This window comes from Columba livia, chromosome 1 (genome assembly GCF_036013475.1).
Source record: "Columba livia isolate bColLiv1 breed racing homer chromosome 1, bColLiv1.pat.W.v2, whole genome shotgun sequence".
Classification (NCBI taxonomy): Eukaryota; Metazoa; Chordata; class Aves; order Columbiformes; family Columbidae; genus Columba; species Columba livia.
In genome coordinates, this window is record NC_088602.1 from 183317053 (window position 1) to 183336193 (window position 19141).

General features: G+C 36.6%; 1 protein-coding gene across 1 annotated transcript in view; it reads right to left on the minus strand.

The window, feature by feature from the left end:
* Positions 1-1298: 1298 nt before the first annotated feature.
* The window catches only part of BMT2 (base methyltransferase of 25S rRNA 2 homolog), a 37238-nt gene continuing 19395 nt past the window's right edge, over positions 1299-19141 (minus strand). Inside the window, exons 3-5 of the mRNA XM_065048736.1 lie at positions 16917-17090; positions 9336-9450; positions 1299-4552 (exon numbers count right to left, since the gene is read on the minus strand). Of these exons, the coding sequence (XP_064904808.1) occupies positions 3923-4552; positions 9336-9450; positions 16917-17090 (919 nt within the window). The 3' untranslated portion in view covers positions 1299-3922. The remainder of the gene's footprint in view (positions 4553-9335; positions 9451-16916; positions 17091-19141) is intronic.

Here is a 19141-nt window from a genome sequence, read left to right on the forward strand (position 1 = left end):
CCTCTGCCCAAAAACTCTTTTGTAACAGAAACAGTGTTTGTATTTCAAAATACAAACCGGCAGCGGCTGGATACTCGGACATCTCAACTCTGACAGTCTTTCCTGCCTATTTTCAGACAACTGACTCACATGAACCACGGTCACCTCCAAAGTTCATACCCCTCTTCAAATTTTAAATAAAAACGGCCGACAGGCCTAAATGTTACATGGTGGGGTGGTGGGGAAAGAAAGAGAAAAAGCAGAACAGCAGAAATCTGAGTTGCTCAGTAAATGTCACCTGCTCCAGGTGCTTTACCAGCATCATGGACAACACTTGGTGCTGTATCCGTCCAGCTGGGATTTAGGAATGCTCTTCAAGCAACTATTTGTTGAATTTCTTGGAGAATATCCTCACCCAATTAAGTTTCTGTGCAAGTTTGTGAAATGCAACCCTTCTACAAACAAACAAACAAACAAACAAACAAAAAAAACCCCACACCACCACAAACCAACCAAAACACTTCCTGCTATTCTACAGGTAAAAAACAATTAATTGAGTAAATCAGGAATAAAGAGCAGAAAACCTGAATATGTACATATCCCAAATGCAAGGAATCAAAAGATAGGCTGCTGGCTCCTGGAGATACAATGAGAGAAACTTAGAATGATCATATTTACAGCAAGTCAAAGAGCCTCCCTGATGTAGACAGAAAGATTCTGCAGGAACCAATACTGAGAACAGGTGTGAAATCAGGTGTGCTGATGTTCACTGTCCAGTAAGAGGCCAGAGGACACCAGCCGGGCTCTGCAGTGCCAGGGACACAGCTCCGTTCTGCTCACATCCGCCTTGGTCCTTGGGCTTCCTCTTCCCATTGCCACCCTTTGCCAAGCGCTCCAGTACCCAAAATCACCATGTACAAAAACACCGCGATGACCTCAAATAGCAAATATTCAACAGGTGCTGCAATGGTTTTCAGGGAGAGAGAGGAGAAATTATTAACATCTAGAGATAAAAGAGAGGAACTGTGTTAGAAAGTGGCTTCGTCCTAAACGGGCAAAGAAACATGATACAGGATCAACTGGAGGAACTCCAAAAACCCTGCTGTAAAGAAATTACTCCAACTGAGATGTGTAAGTTGAAACCCAAGTTCCAAATGTTCCAAAGTTCCATTTTTGTTTATAAAACAAACCAAACACAACTATTTTCTTGACAACAAGGAATATAATTATGCATCGGTTTCACTGGCATTCAGTGTAAACCAATTGCACAGAAAGAAAAAAGGACACCTCCAAACCCAAATAAACCATTTTTAAAAAGGTTTTCAGTTCAATTTTTTTAATAAATGTGCTTTGTTCACAAAAAGTAGTGACATAAAGACAACAGAAATGCGAATACACATTTTTTCCACTTTCTCTCCAGCACCTTAAGAATGAGAGATCTCTTGCACAGTCATAATTTTCAAATACAACCTAGAAACATTCTTCTCGCATCAAAACCAAATATCCAACAACTCCTGATATCACCACTTTATTGTTCAGGGAGGTATAAGTATTTCTGTAAATCCCACTTTCTTCCTCCACAACAGTCTACTGTCCCTTGTAAAAAAAAAAAAAAACAAAAAACCCCACAAACAACAACAAAAAAACCCCAAAACACAAACAAAACACTTTAGGTATTTAGAAAGAGCAGCAAGAAAACCAAGCTGTTATGAATCCTGGGTCCCTAAACCACAAATATAATGGTGTCACCAACCTGCCAAAGAGGCTTAAGTTTTAAGTGTTAATACTTTTAACTATTTTGGGGAGATAAATCTTGGTCTGAACTGATTTTTTTGTATGAATCACAAATCAATTTACATTAACCAATGCCAACATATGTTGGCTAGCATATAACTTTTTTTTAAAAAAGGAGTATAAGTTAAAATGTTTGGTACACTTTGAAGTATGCACAGATTAAGCTTCCATAAACAGCTGAATTTATAGCACCAATATTTTACCTTTAACTTGAGCACTGCTGCAGTCAGTGGTTAACCGGGAAGAAGAAAGGCTTTGACTGACAAACATTTTAGTGAAAGTAAAGCGGTAAAAGCATTAGATGCAAATACTGACTTATAGACTTCTTTTTTTTAAACACATCAGAATATAATTTGTTTGTTTATAGCTATATCATTCAGATTGATTAACAAATTTGACTCGGATATTAGGGTAAGCTTTACATTTGAGAGACACAAAAAGCTTACGTTAAAGAATAAAATATGGCAGTCCAGATCATGTTTGAGTGTAAGCAGGACCAATGCGGGATGACTCTGTAGGAAACAATATGAAAGAAAAAACAAAAACAGGTAGGTCAAACTCTGACACAGTGCAAAGCTTCAATGGAAGGAGTAAGTTTCGTTTTTGTAGCAACTGCTGTAAAATCCATGCTACAACTTCAGTTTATCTGGTAGCTTCTGTATTATACATACAACATGGTAGGTTAATATGGTGTAAGTTAGATTTCATCATAACCATCTGCAAAACTATCTATTAGTATATTTCTACCACGTTGCTGAGGTCAGTCTTCAAACCATGATGTGGCACCTCATTCAAATAATTTATTATTAGGCACTTACATATAGATTTAACAGCCTAACATTCACATCTGAAAATTCTGGCCATTATTTTTAAATGGAAGGAAATCTAAGCGAAACTAATGCTGAATCCTCTATTTTTTACCACTGAACAGAATTGGTTCTTTCCTGCAAAAACTCACAAATTTATTACACAAGTTAAAAAACTTAAGAGATACAAAGCACTTCTGTTCCATCTCCTTACAGTGCAGACCAGCTTTCAGACAGCTGTGGAGTTTTTATTTAACTAGAAAATGTTTGGGTCCAAATAAGCAAACAAATAGTGTAAGTTGGCTTCACTTGTGAGGTGTGAATACACAGCTTTGTGCAAATATGTGTACCCTTGAAAAACTTTTTACAAAATCGGTCTGTAGTGACCGTATAACTTGGGAGGTCTACAAGTAAGGACAATTAAAGAAAAAGTTGTTTGTTTTTAAAAGGCATAAATAATTTACTTTAAAACATGACAAAACCCACCCTGTCCCCCAAAAAACACAGTTTGGAGAAAATACAGACAACCACCATTGGGAAAATACTGATATCTGTTAGTGCTTGTACACTTGTAAAACGGCAAAACTATGTTCCAATTTTGAAGTGAAACATAACTGCCTAGACGTACCCATCCTCCTCTGAGCAGGGAGATAACCTCCTTAGAAATCTCAAGTCTAACTACTACTTACACATACTGTGTAATTTCATTGCGTAACTATGGATGAAAATATTCCAGTGTTTTGGTGTTATTTTGATTTGATGTTATCTCAATAGGACTGCAATGAACATAAAATCAAACGTGCAAGCATTATAGTTCCTCCAGCCCAAGCTTAACCAGAGTGAAACAAATTTTGGAAGAAAAAGTTTTGTTCCGTAATTAAGAAGGGACATGTGTAACCAAGTCTCTTAACCTATCTGCACATTTAATTAAAGTGCAAATTATTTCTTCCTACATATACTTCTCAGAATCCCACCAACTCCAGTGCCTTAAGCTCAACCACATTGAGTTAAAATATTGAAACAACATTTAGCAAATTAAATAGAATTCACACTTCACAGCACTAAAGAAAAGAATGGTACCTTTCTGGAAAAAAAATTAGTGATACGAATCTAAAGAAAGTAACAGCAATTTATGCTATGACATGAGTCATTTGCATAAAACTTGTATTTCTTCACTTTCATACAAGAATAAATTTTAAAATTCAAAAGTAGAAAAAAATAGCAAACTCTGTAAACCTTTGCATTTTCTCTATGCAAACCATTTTTGTGTGTTGAGCTCATGTTAGTATAGCAAAATTAGTTTAAGCAAGAGGTTTGACTGAAAGGGCGCTTCAATGACTACATTAACTTAGAAGCAATATAGGATCTTCTAGCTCATAGAAAGGAATTGAACTAGACTGGCTTTCTCCAGAGTCCGAGTCATAAGGAGCATCAGGTAGCTCCATAAAACCGTAAGCGAGCTGTTCATCTTCTGTATCCGACCGAACGTAGCAGGAAGTGTTGGAATACTCCTCATCCTCTATACTGTTGAAATCCTGTGGGATATACAACATTCCTGGGTAGTTCCTGCTAACTAAGTCACTTGTTGTTTGCAGGGACGTTTTCCTAAATGCCATCAGGTGCATGTGAGAAAACTTGGAATACTTGAAGCGTTTAAAACCCAAGGACTCTATGGCAATTTTCCAGCTCTTCATCATCATAGCCCGGCGATTCTGATGAGATGAATCAGGAGTTATTACAAGCAATAAGCCATTTAATACGAGAAGTTCGTGTGCCTTCTTGCAGCATATCCATCGTTGATAAGGCGATGGAAAGTAAGAAAGGAGGAGTGAGAAAACAACAACGTGGAACAGTTCTCCAGGCAGAGAATCAATGGGATTTTTGAGTTGCTTAAGAAAGGCATCTATAGCATCTTGTGCCAGTTGGAGAGGTTGCTGGATCTGAAGATTTAAGAAGTCACATTTGTATACGCTCTGGTGGAATAAGAAAAACAGAAGACCAAACAAACATCAAGGTTAAAGAGCAAATACAATCCAAATCCATAGAAAAAAAAATCAATGACAACCTCTCAATTCCCTTGAGGAAATGTCAAGCCAGCTGAACATTCCTCTTGCTATTAAATCAAGCAATCCAAAATAACAATAACACATATTGCTATAAGAGCTTTCACAGTTGCAAAGCAAAATTTTAGATGTGCAGTAATTTACTAGAGATTGATAGTCTAGAACTGTTAATTTTATTTTATTTTATTTTTTTAAAAAAGGAAATTAGGCCAAGTAGAACAAAGTATCAAATCAACTATCTCACAAATTATTTAAGAACAGGTATAAGCCAACTTTGCTACTGTTTCTCCAGATGCTGGAAACCTTTTATAGGTTTTTAAAAACCTGAAATTAGTAATTAGAAACTAAACTTGATACCTCAGTATTTCCACTAGTTCTTAAAAAAAAATCCAAGAAACTTAGCTTGGTAACTTGAGAAAAAAAGTGTAATTCTTTACTGGTACAGAAACAAAGCAGCTATGTCAAGGCAATATGCCTTAGAAAATTACCATACACTAACTGTTTTGCAGCAGGGGTGCAGGTCCATGCTTTAAGCTTGCTGTAGATCTGAAATGTAGTGGTACACATGTGGGCAATTATCAAAATAATGTAAGGCCTATAAATTAATCTGTTCATCATTTGTGCACTCAAGCTGTCAAAGACAGGAAATGACACCACAATACAACATACAGAATAACAAATTCTTAACGTCCTTAATCACAGAGCCTTCAAAAAATAAGAATAATAGTATGCTACTCACTACATTTAAATTTTGACACTTTATCAAAACCTAGGACTGACTTCTTTCATTAAAAAAAGGTATTGAGATACAAGGTTTTGACATGACAGCAACAAAAATTGTTACTAATGCCTAGAGAATGTGCAGTGAATGACGGACACTCTCAACAGGAAAGTGAACATGAAAGCAGACACAAACGTTCTGCAGAACACACCTGAAACATGGAGTTAGATCTCCTGCATTGTCATGCCATGAAAATACTTATAGTGTGTTTTATGAAACAAGATTCAACAAAGATCACTAAGAACACTATTGTAAAGGTATTCATAAAACAACTGATATGCACAATTGTTTCCAAGTAGAAAAGAATGTAATTTCTGTTTATTTTAAAATCACATTCTCTTCTGAGGGTATGCAGTAAATTAGAAAAAGCATTCAATGTTAAAAAACCCCTGTGATTCATTTTTTTCAGCAGCTTTAATCTTGGCCTCCAACATACAAAAATTAAGAAAGAGACTTGCATTACGTGTCTATAATAAAAATAATTTAATTGCAACCATTAAACCTGCAGGGCTATTTTCTGCTTCCTTGTAATACAAACCAGGAAATTAACAGTAGTAATTGCATGATATCGTCTGGTAAGTTTTTAAAAAAAGAAGTGCTTTGAAGAATAATTATTCAGAACAACATGCTAACTTTACTTAGAAGCAAGACTCAGAAGTTATGCATATACAATTGAAAAAACTATTCAGACTGCAAGTATTTGTGAGTAGTGGGAAAATACTCATAAAACAGTCATGTAGAAATAATGTTAAAGACAATTTCAGAACTAAAGTCGAATGTTTCAAGTGGAATCTGAACTCTGCAGGCAGTTTTAGGACAAAACTGGAGACTGCTACTAAACTGTAGATATACAAGTCTTGAACTGATCTTACAGTCCTCCTAGACACTGAAACAGCACTCACATCTCTGTGCATCCACTGACATTTAATAACACAATCCTACTTGTATATTCTAATTTTTAATTCCAGTACCCATACAGCCTCTTTTTTGTCTCAGACTCTATTTACTCCAATACAACATCTGCTGCATATTCAGCATGTTTCATAGCAGTATGAAATTGTATTTGGATTTTCCAAAGTGGAGATTCTTCTTTCATCCCAATTTTTGCCTTTTTTTTTTTTTTTTAATGTAGACAAATTAAACTCATCTAAGAAAATAACCATTGCTAATTGTACCCTGGAATATCTGTTATAAGTAGAACATTTGAAGGAACAGCCAACAAAACACTGGGTCAAGAAACCTGCTCTGCTTATCCCAGTCTCAGTTTCTCTTGTCCTAGTTGCTAATAGTGCATGTTTCCATCTGTGTACCTTATACCAACACACTGAAAATGAGTGAAGAATGCCCATCTAAAGAGAATACTAATCTTTGTGCAGTTCCCCTACCCCGTAAAACACAAGACCTTTCAAAGGAAATATATTTCTATAATAATATCTCTACTGTTTATATTCTGTGTATATGAAACAGGGATTCTAATCATTTTCAGGACATTATTTTTTTTTTTTATTATATAATTAACATTTCAGTTCCTCTCCTAATTTTCCTACAATTACATCCTTCTTATTCCTCAAATTAGATGAAGCATTTTACTCAGCTAATTAATCTATATCTAAAGCATTTCTATATGCAGAATATGGATTAATCTGTTTTTATTAAAGAAGAAATTATTTAACCCTCTATTCAACATTATTGAAGAAACCAACATCCTAAGAAGCCCTATGCTTCAATGTGTTTCAGTAAGTATTTTGGTATCTTACATGAAAGATCTGCTAAATCAGAAGATTTTACCAGTTCATCTATTTTCAAGTTATCAGATCCACTTTTCAGGCCAGAAGATGACATTCACTACCCTAAGAACCCTCTGGCTGTTATTCTGAAATCTTAAATCAGCCCAGGCCAACTGCTCGCCTAAAGATTAAATTTAGTCAGGAGGTTATGGTGCTGATACAGCTCAAAGTAGAGTAATCTTGAATATCTCGGGGCTTATTAATTCTGGTTTTGGAGGTGGGCCTAAGCTTATTCTAGCAGATGTGTTTGAGTGCACAAACCGTATGTCATGTCACCCTAAGAGCATTTGCTAGCAGAGTTTCAAGGTGCCCTGAACACACCAAGGTATCCAAGAGGGTGGACGTATGAGAAGCTGGTGAGCCCGAGACACACCTCACAGGAACTACATTGGTCTGTACTGTAGCATGTTGGGGAGTTCCCATCATGAAGCCAAGGTACTAACAATGTCAGGTGACAAGAAATCAATTATCTTATTGTTCCCTTGTACTGGGAGAAAGCCTGAAAAACTGGTTAGCACACAGAAATTGCAGCTACCTGACTGCTCCCTCTCCTGTTGTCTGTCCTGGATTACTCATATTTCTCCATTACATCCATACAAGTAACCTTTCTGGGACTCTTCCAATAATGGCTTTTGTCACTGTACATTTAAATTGATTTTCATGAGAACAAAAGTAGTTTTCTTATGAAAACAGCACGATAGACTAGATACCAAAATATTAACTATGTATACCCAAAAATTAATGGTTAGATTCAGCTTGTGTAATTTCAGGTGCCTGGGCTCCCATTAGCCACTGGAGAGGCAGCCAGTACAGTCCATAGGGTCAGAACAGAATTCACCTCAGCATGGAACAGCAGGTGTTAAGGTTTCACTGACTGTTTTTAATAGATCCCCACTGACTGTAACTGGAACTTAGAACCCGTGATCTATGTATCTTAGCTGGAAATTTACTTGCCAGATATTGCAGCCATAGGCTGCCACTTCGCTGGCATGTGTCTCCTTTACATCCCATGTCATGCCCAACAGCCCTGCGCAGGTGTCCTACAGCCTCCTAAGTGTTGGAAGGCAATCACGTTTAGACAACTGATACCTTCAAATCAGCCAAGATGGAGTCCACTCAAAGTTTCTTTGTGTTTTAGATGAAAACAGCATTGAATTGCTTTAGAAAGCAATTTGTCCGACTCAGATTTTTTTTTCCCCCTCTCAAGAATATATTTCATGATCTCTAAGCACATACATGAAAGTAGACATTAGGTGTTAGTGGACTCAACCTGGTAACCACAGCAAAATAACATGCATTTAGCATGTAAACCACACTGCGGCAAATAAGAGAGCTTTACTTTCAAGCTAACTGTATTATTGTACTCGTACGCTTCCTCTCATCTCTCCACTTCTACAGAGGGTTACCTTAGGCCACTGATTTTAATAGAGCCTAATTTTAAACTGTAAGTGGTCAAGATGTGTATGGTCAAAGGATTTTCTGTTTTCTGTCAGAAACTTATTCCTTTCTGTATCTTTTAATTTTCATTCCACTTCATCATTTTGCTTGGTTTGTAAAGGCTATTAGGACTGTCAAAAGTTGGGTCAAGAGCAAGAGACAGAAAGAACATATGATTGCAGCAGAATTAATGCATTTGAGAACCTTACTACCCAGAAAAAATGAAGTAATTTACCCAAAAAGCGCTCATAAATTTTTCTGCAGGATTGTGGAAGTTCAGTAATATTTCTAGTAATAAACAGAAAAGCCCCCTTACAGTGCACTTCTGCTTACTAAAACTCCCCAGAAAAACTCACCAAGTACAGTCACTGGTCATTTCCTTGTGTCAACAAATGCAAATTCTGAGAGGTTCATGCTTAAGTGTAAGCCTACTCAGTTTTTATTTATGCCTTTTAAAGAGAAAAGGACTCATCTGAAATGCCATTGAAAGATGGCTACTTAAATTTTCCAATTTTAAGATTCACAACTGGTAAAGGATGTAGTAGGAGGGCCACAGCTCTTATTAAAGCACAGATACTTGGGATACATACTTAAGCATTAAACATACTATTTTTTTTTAACAGTCATTTGAAGCATTCTAAAATATCCAAGAATCAAATTTATACTAAATTCAGCAGACATTACATACCTCAACAGCTGGAACAATATCTATGCCAACTGTCAGAAATTCTTCAAACTTCAGAAATGGATTAAAGCAGCTACCAACATCAAGTAATCTGATCTTCCCCAAGGAGTGGAGCAATCTGAGAAACAGCAAGAATTCAGTTTTATCAAATGTTATTTTTGAAGCTATATATTCTGAATTACAATTTCAGATAACTCATGCAAAAAACACCACAGGAGTGACTAACAGAAGTGAATGCCTTATTTTAATTGCTGAGATACCCAAAGAACCAAGCTCCATCAGTGAAGCAGATGGTCGTCAAGCAGAAGAATTATGTTCTACTATTAACTTGTGCACTTGTAGTAAGAAACTAAAATGGTCACTTGTGTATTCGCTAGACAGGCTTCCTCTATTGCTTTGTGTTTCCTACTTTCCTTTTTGTGGTATTTATTGGTGTTGAAGTCACACAAGTCAGAGTTAAAATTTCAGGAGTTGAAAAGAGAAACTGGCAACACTCTATGATCTATCTACTTGTAAGTCTCATTTTAAAGGGCGTCTGAAGTGCCATAATTGGTTTAATAAAGACAAGAGAACACATAATGGTCTTCCAAGGTAAACAAACAAACCAACCTAAAAAGAAAATAATTTCGTTATTCCCTACAAAAATTTTAAAATTAGCTAACATAATGCAAATAAAATATATTTCTTGAAAATGGATGACTGCTGGAGGTTCACTCCAATTTTATTTTCAATGAATGCTGTGAAAGAGTTACATCAGTCCAGCCACAAACTTAAAAACTAGCTCCTCTGGTTGTAGGGAAGTTACTCTAAGCATCTAAATGAACAGAAGTATTCCCTCAAAACTACTTGGGAAAACAGAACAAAAGACAAAAAAACAAACTCCATGCCATGCAATTAGTTTTCTTTTAGAATATCCAAAAGCAAATACTCAAAAATAGCCATCTGGTTTAGGAAAGAGTCCTAATAAGAGTACTTCTGAAGCATTCAAAAATGAAGATCTATCTCATAAGAATTCTGGAGAACATTTTAGTGAGCCAAAAATCTATCTCCTTATCTGCCACTGTGTGATGACCCTAATGTTCAAGGTGAAATTACAGATAAGAAGGCCAGTGGTTGTCATGCTAAATACTTAACTATGCTACTGAACTATAAAAGGTGAATGATAAAAAAAGGGGGGTGATTAACTTTAGAAATCACTATTTACTGCTTGGACTGATACAAAAGGGTTGACAGATTGCTGAGGACACTTATATATTTTAGTTCCAGAATGCTGCAGAGATGGACATGCACCCTTCCAAAATGTCACTGAAAATGAAAAATCCTCACACTGAATAACTGGCCCATCACCTTTTCAACCACAGTCCAAAACCTCCTGGGGTAAAACAAAACAACTTTGCAGGAGTGGGAGATCAGAAAGAAAACAGCAGACTAAAGAAAGAACAAGAAGATATTCTTGTACTGTCTGGTGGAAGTTCCCTTTATAGCACAGCAGAAGGCTGACAGATGAGATTTGCCTTTTCTTGGGAGGCTCTGACATCACCTGTGACCAACTGCCAAACCAGTCTGAAATGCCTTTATGAAGCTCAATGTATAATTGTTCTTTTAAGTTAAATATATAGTTTAAAAAAAATATATAAGATAAAAAGATGCCTGACAACCTCTGAGGATAGTGACTGCTGCCTTGCCTCTGAAAGCATTGTTATCTTCCAAAGGATAGTCTCCTTGACCAATGGCTAGAGGAACATTTGTGGTCTTCAAGTTTGCAACCATGGGCATTTTCTTCATGACTAAGGTAGTTACCAGTATACATAATGCAGCACCAGATAAGACAAGCCACCTGTAGAGAAGTACTAGCAGTCAGCTATCATGTCATCATTTAAAGGTTTTGGGTTTTGCCTCATCCTGGCACTTAGTTTGTCTAACCTGATACGCTGCCCCTCTTAAAATAATTACAATTTGAATGTTGCACTCAATTGTCGCTAATATCAAGAACTTGGCTGTTGAATAGATCCTACAACCAAAGTCACAGTTCTTTAGTTTTTTATTTTCCTTGCCATCTGAATTTGGAGGCCACTGCTGTTTTTTCTTTCTTCGTAATTGCAACAAACCAGTAAATGCTGGAGTGAAACCATTCTGTTTAAGTCCACTAGTACAGACTTTACATCCAGCTGTTCTTTAAAGCACAACTTTATGAGTGCATCCACATATCAAAAAAACCAAACAAACCAAAACAAAACCCCCAAAAACTCAACCAACCAACCCCCCCACCCAAAAAAAACCCAAAAACCAAACCAAACCAACCTCTAAAACCCCCCACAGAACAAAACAAAACCACAAAAAACCCAGCAGTTGACAATAATGCCTTAGACCGCTAGCACCCAAGAGTTTGAGCTCTTTCTACTGGATCCTTGAAAGGACTGTGGCTAAAAATTTCCAGCAAGATTTTTACAATATTGGAATACCCAGAATCCATTAATAGAGGCAAACAAACGCAAACTCACAGCTTTCACAGGTGATTCACAGGGGAGAGAATGATAAATTTTCAGTGAGCAAATGTTGCTTTTTGCTTCAAGTTTCTGTAGCCAACTCAAATTAGCATTTCCAAAATATCATTTGTCATCTTTCTGAGAAAGATTCAGCCCTAGAGAGACAACTGCAAAAACTTTCAGGAACAGGCCTGCAGGGCTATGGAGTCAAACAAAACCAGACACAACACAGCAACAACAAAGCAGTATTGAATATTGCAGAAAAGAAATAAGCAGAAATAAAGAGATCCGGGCTCTCTGTGTTCCTCCTAAACTCCCAGCGTTCTACCAAGGAGAGGACGTTGGAGAAGCAAGAAAAGATTTCTTGTTGCATTCGGCAGAATAATGCCAAGTTTAAGGATTTTGCTTCTACACAGAATGGAAGATATCCAGGGGATACTTCTGTCAGCATCGCCAAGAGAAATAATGCAACAATTTTAGTGAAAACTGCACACATTACCAGGCTACCCTGTGAGTCAGTTAGCACTGAGTGAGATTTCAGGATGATGATGATAGCAACAATTTTTTCGCAGCTTGGATGCCAATCTCAGTGTAAACTGTACACAGGAATTTGAAGATTGCAGAGGGACCATTGACATCCTGGTGGCCACAAACCACAAACAAGTCAGGTAGTGTCTTTTTCCACATAAGGCTTGTATGAAATTTCTCAGACCAGCATGTCTCCTTGTCTAGCAAATGGAAACACTAAAGGCAGATTCTTTCTTATTTGAATACAATAATGTATGTACACTCACGTTCTACATAAGAGTCCGATGGTAACAGCAAAAGAAGAGAAGACACGTGAGACCACAGAAAAAACAAGAGGGAATGTGACTCTACAGTGCAGAGAAAACTTCCCATAAAGAAGAGTAACAGCCTCTAGAGATCTTAACGTCCTCCATTGTAAGTGTTCGATGGAATACTTGTACAGATTAAAATTTAGCAGCACAACCCAGAACCCTCTAATCTCCAGAAGAGCCCACTTCACCTACAGTAGAGTGAAAAAAATCACTGTGATGTATTCTGTCTTCCTCTCTTACAAGACCTGCACTCTTGGCTGTAGAGTTTTTGATTGGGTTAAGTGGGACAAAACTTGAGACTACTACAGCGTTGGGGCAAACTTCTGGAAAGCTACAACTCTGGATTCCAAGCTGAGCAGAAGCTAGAGACTCCTTTCTACACTGATGGACATCTAAGGCATTCAGTTCAGGGCAAATTCACTCTGATAGGTGTGTCACATCCAAGGAGCCTTGTAGTCCAAGTTCAATGCAAATGTACTCTGAAACCTTAGAAGTAGCAGAGATTCAGATGCTCACTTGTGTCTTGATTTCCTGTTGCTTGTCAGGTTTCGCTGCCTCTCAGAACACAGGCACAATGGACCGCATAGAAGCAATCCTCAGGCTGCCAGTTACTAGGAGGAACACCATCCTAGCTAAGTGCTTGAAATAATTTGGAAGCATTTTAGATTTGGTCACTGAACACATATAGAGGGCACAGACCACCAATTCAGATACCTACTTTTTCAGCACTGTGCCTCAAGTTCAGAATGTAACTGTAATCCAGGTGACAGCCACTGATCCAGTGACTTTGTTAGAAGTCCTCCTTTCAGCTCCCCTGTTTCTTGGTGATTTTTAGTCAAGACAAAATTAAAAGCAATGGAAGTACTTTGCCAATGCAGGTAATTTCCAAACACATATTGAATTCACTATTCTCCAATGCATCAGTGTACAGGTAGGAAAACAAAATGTGAAGTTAAACATCAGGAACTGGTAAAGTGTACATAACCTAGGAAATCAGTGCATTTTAAATATATCCCACACTTGTTTATTTCAGGAGCTTTATTAGATGGACTACAGCTCTTGATTATTAGCCCCCTTAAAAATGCACCTATTATTCAACTAGGTGCTGTACAGGTAAGTGACATTTTCTCTTGGAAGTAGATAGAGTAGCTATATGACTGTAAGGAAAGTGACTTTACCTCTGAAATTAATCACTTCAAGCGCTGATCTACTAGTTTACAGTTTTCAATTACTCTATTATTTATCAAGGATGCAAGGGCAAAAAATGGAGAAGCCTTATACTGCTGTCAGAAAAACAGAACAAAGCTATACATCTGTTTCTGACTGGGAACACTGGTATGCCTCAAATCTTATATAACATCCACACATAAAGATACCCAATGGGCATGTCTAGCTTGCTGAAACACAAATGAAAGAATGAATGACAGGTTGTACCTTAAGAGATAGTCAAACCATCACCTGAGAAGAATCTATACCAAAAAGGTTATGATTTTTACCATTAAGGATAAAAAGTAAGAGTCTTTAATTTGATAGAAAAAGATAACAATAGTCAAAAAGAGAACAAAGCAGGGACTGATTTATTGAAGGGAGGAGCTGTTAAACAGCAGATAACAGCTGCTTTTATCTTGCAAGACCGAGCCACTTTGATGCCCACCTTCACAAGGAGCAATTGTAATGTTAGAGACATAAGAACTCATTCTGGGATGGAAGGAAGTGCGGTGAACAGTGTTACATTTCACCAAGATGAAAGTAAAAAGGCATTATTCACGCTAGTTATTTCTGTGAGGCTCACCAATTTTAATCTGGCAAAGCGGTGAGCAACATGAGGAACTAGAAATGGGTTCAAAGTAGCTGAGTGACTTTCTGAATTGCAGTAAATTTGCAGTTCTGGTTCCTATGATGTTTCCTACCATCACCTTTAAGTGCTGGCTGAGTGCTTCCTACTTCTCTCCACATCTCCCAGCATCTTTTTCACTACCTGAGCAACCTTTTATTCCTGAGCTAGCTTTCCTTTTTACTAAGAAAAGTACAGTATCTCTACAATGGCTTGCCAGTAAAGGTAAGCTCAGAAAGGGCTCCTACATAAGCAACATGCTTTTAATACTACTTGAGAGAGGATTATGTACGGGAAGAACAAAATTACTCTCTTTACCAGAGTAAAACAAAAAGTCACAGGCTTAGTCATACGTACGGACAACTCCACAACTCTTATTTGTAGCATTACATTACCAGAGTGGAGTGACAGTATTTGAACAAGAGTGTGTGTGGTGGGACGTTCTCCCATATCCCTTGTACCGAGACCTCCCCAAGAAGGAGGTAGACATGGTAGAAAAGCATTTCAGGAGAAAGGTATTGCTTTTTGTAATACACAATCCATTTTCACTCTGAAAAATCCCATAAGTTCTTCTATAAGGCATAGAGGAAAAATCTCAATCTTGACTTCTCTGGGCAGTAATTTGGAACAGCTATGCCTTGTTGCTTTATGGTCTGTACAAGTACCTAAAAAACCTTACTACCATTTGTTGCTTACTCATGTAAATATTATGAATCTTGTCTTTGCAGGTATGTCTTTACGGATGTATGTATTTTTAAAGTTTTGAGAATGAAGATAAAAATCATCATCACTCACTATATTAACAAATACTTTTAAAGTTATTAAATAAAAACTCCACTATTAACTACTTTCTCTACACACTAGTCAGAACAAAAGATAAGGCTAAAGACTACTGTTAACAAGAGGAAACTCAAGTGAAATTAGCTCCACAACAGCCATTATACACTCTGTAAAAAGTATGTGGAGCACATGCAAAGAGAACACTAATGCTTTATCACAACAAGGCCTCCCACCGGAAGACAAATCAACTTTAAGTAGTGTGTGATCATGAAACCCATTGATTAAAAAAAAGAAAAAAACCACCACGAACCAACAAATGGTTATTTATAGTAATGCTAAAATTATGTGTTAACAGATGCCAGCATTATTCAGATGATATAAAGTATTTGTATGTGAAAGTACCTAGCTGTTCTCATTAAAAACAGGTATTCATTTTGAGGCTGACTTGGCAAAATGAGCACTAAAAAGAGGAGTTGGTAGGGCAAGTCAGCTTACGAGAAGTCACTACCTTCATTTTGGAAGCATCTGTTTTGTCATAATAGGACAACAATGGGGAAAGTGTTTTCATTTTGTCTGTAACTATTCAACTATATACACATTTGAGATCTTTATGCCTTTTGCAAGTTACTTTACAAACATGAGCAACCACAAAAAATGCCAGCTCATTATGACAGACATCTGCTAATAACATGAGTAACATGCTCGTTCCTTTCCTAACTAATAATATATGTAACTTAAAGTTAGTGCTGATCACAGAAGACATGCTATGCAATAATGAGAAAAATCTCTTCACAGAACAAAAAAACCACTATTGCAGACAGTTGAAGGAACTGGTCTATAAAGAATATGAAGCCATAAGTGTGACATTTAATCATAATATGCTTATGCATTCATTATTTCATTATACTTGCAAAATATACTGAATTTTTTCCATCGCACATGGAATAGCCACAAACATGACCCATGTTATTTAAGGAGAAAAGGAGGGTGGGACTGTAACTGAAATAAGAAAGCTACTCCTGAATGCCAAAAAAAAAATTCTTACTTGAGTGAAGGTCAAAAACAAAATTAAAACTGTTGTTAGAGAAATACCTCAAGGATACTACAACTTCTGCGGAGCCAGTCATCAGAAAGCTACGACATTTAAAATTACGGGTTATAATTCAAAATTGCTTTTGAAGTGTATAATTGGAATCAAGAATTTCTCTGCAATTATTTATGTAGAGAAAGGTTTAAGTACTCTGATATTTACATTTGGCACTTAGTACTTACACAAGCGACTTTTCAACAATGCTCAACAGCCATTAGATTCTAACTTAATTAACGTCTCCCTTATTTCACCTCAAGGTTTAATATAAATTGCATTGCACATCAATGACACACGAAAGTGAAATTGCTCTAACACTTAAATGAAGATGACTAAGTTGTCATTCTCAAGCATTTTTTTTTCATGGCATCCACCAAAATATACTACAATAAAAATACTTCTTGAAACATGTATATATGTTCACATGAAAATGCCCTTCCTGAATTATTAAAAAGACATCAGATTGATCTAATATGTTATAGAGAGAAAACATCCAGGTAAGTCTTATAACACCTAGAAGGGAAAAAAAAAAAAGTCTGGAAAACAAGTAAAACTTACTCTTCTGTTACAGCTTCATGATTTGTCAAGCCAAAGTTTGGCAAGGGATCTTCAACCTTGGGAGCCTGGGGAACATTTAAAGCTGGAGTGGTCTTGGAAGCAAGAAGCGCTCTTTTTTCATCTTTTTCAAGTGCTTTTCTTTTCCCACCGTTCTGAAAATATTCTCGGCATACACTGAAAAGACAAAAAGAAAAATTCCCCAGAAAAACAGAATGCTGTTTTTAGTTATTACTATAAATAAGACACAAGACAGATGTTTAAGAGATACAAGTAGAGCCAGCTTTTAAACAGATCTGGGTTTTACACAACTTTGTTAAATCAGTTTTAGGAAACTGCAATACACCCAAAGACGTAATTAAAGTTGAGCAGCGTTTCACTTCCAAAAATCAGGCCATAAATCACAGCTGAGTAAACAGATTCAAAATAGTTTTATCTGGATAAACGTTTAGTGCAAGACAACAGAAGTCTTGTCAGAACACCACCAGACGGTAAACGTCAGCTGTCAGCCAAGCACCACAGTTCTTCACTAAGGTGCAAACAGTTATTAACTAGCTCTCCATAAACGCAAAGGCCTTTGAAACATTTGTCTTGCAAGGCATGTAATGTGTGGGAAAAGAAACATAATCCAGGCTTATGGACTAATTTACATACTCCAGTTTTTAATTTTAATTGAGGTTGCCTGGGGTGGTTTTTGTTTTTAAGTAACAGATATCTGCAGTAGCTGTACTATTGTGGAAGGCTTTTAAAGTTTGGCTTTTAATTTTTCCCATACTTAATTATTTTGCTAATAGGAACCAGAACAAAATAATCTGCTCCTACTTGAACAGAAATGTTAACCAGTTTAAAAGGAATGCATGTTAAAAAAGTTAAATTGCACCTGCATACTTCAATGAGTAGTCAGCATTAGTGTATGAGAAGCAAGAATTATGTTTAAGAATAACTGAATTTTATCCACAAAACAGAACTAGAATTGGAAACAATTTGTTGCCGTGAAATTAAAAAGCCTGACTCACCCTGTGCAAAGCAGTATTTTTAATTAGATGTGCCAGCCAAGTATCTGCACAGAAAGTTTAACAGAAATAGTACTTGTTTGAATGTTGTTTTCATAACAATTCATTTGTATGATGCTTTCTTGAAATTCACTTAATTTTCCTCTAACAAAAATGCAGAGGTTTGAAGGAAACACTCCAGAAAACATAAGGTCAAGTGTAGTTTAATAACATCTTATACAAAGCAGAACCAAGATAACACTGTATTTCACATCACAGATTCAGGGAAGGACATGTTGGTATAATGCTGTATTTAAATAAAAAAAAAATGAGACAAGGACTTTGAATACGCAGGCCTTAGGTAAGAGTTGGCAATATTATAAGTACCAAATACATCCAGCTTCTCCAGCATATAAGACATGAAGGAAAGAAAAGTCATTGGAGTTGAATTCCTTACAGGGAAACATACGCCATCAAATAGGTACAGATAGACGTTGCTTTACTCCAAGTTGGTAGGAAATGACAACTTTAAATCGGTAAATGTATAATTACAGCAGCACATTATGTCCAAGTTACTAATTCTTGCTGTGAAGGGAAAAAAAAGTTATCCTGGAGACATTTCTGCGCTGACATACCCATAGGACCTCAAGATCAAAACTGACCTGTGTCTAGCAAACTCAAAGCGCAAGCAAGTTTCACTTGCTCAAGCAGACCACTTGCATTCTTGCACTAAACATAAAAAGTCTATAATATAGACAGTAAACTTAGAGCAGGAAGACAGCTATATGAGAAAAACTCAGTAAATGTTATAATCAAAAAGTTACAAATTCTGAGTAACCAGAGCTGTTTTCAGACCAAAGAGCAGCTACGTGGAATAAAGAAATAAAATCCACATCTTAACAGTATGGAGCAAAATCACACACAGAGGCGTGAACAGCAGTCCAGGCCGCAAAACTCCCAGATATACAAACTGTGAAACCATACCAACTCCATCTATTAGAGATTGCAAGTATGGAAAGACAGCAATTATAAAATTAACAAAGTTGAAGCAGAAGGAGCCAGTCATTTAACTTACCAGGGAAGAGATTAGAAATATCAGTAAACAAAGAAGAACCCTAGAAAAACACCTGAATTATTGCTGGTCTGATAATAAAATTTGTATTTCACACCTGTATTGTTTGTTTATAAGTATATGATCAATTTGGAACTACTTATTCCTGTGCATCATTTTGGGAA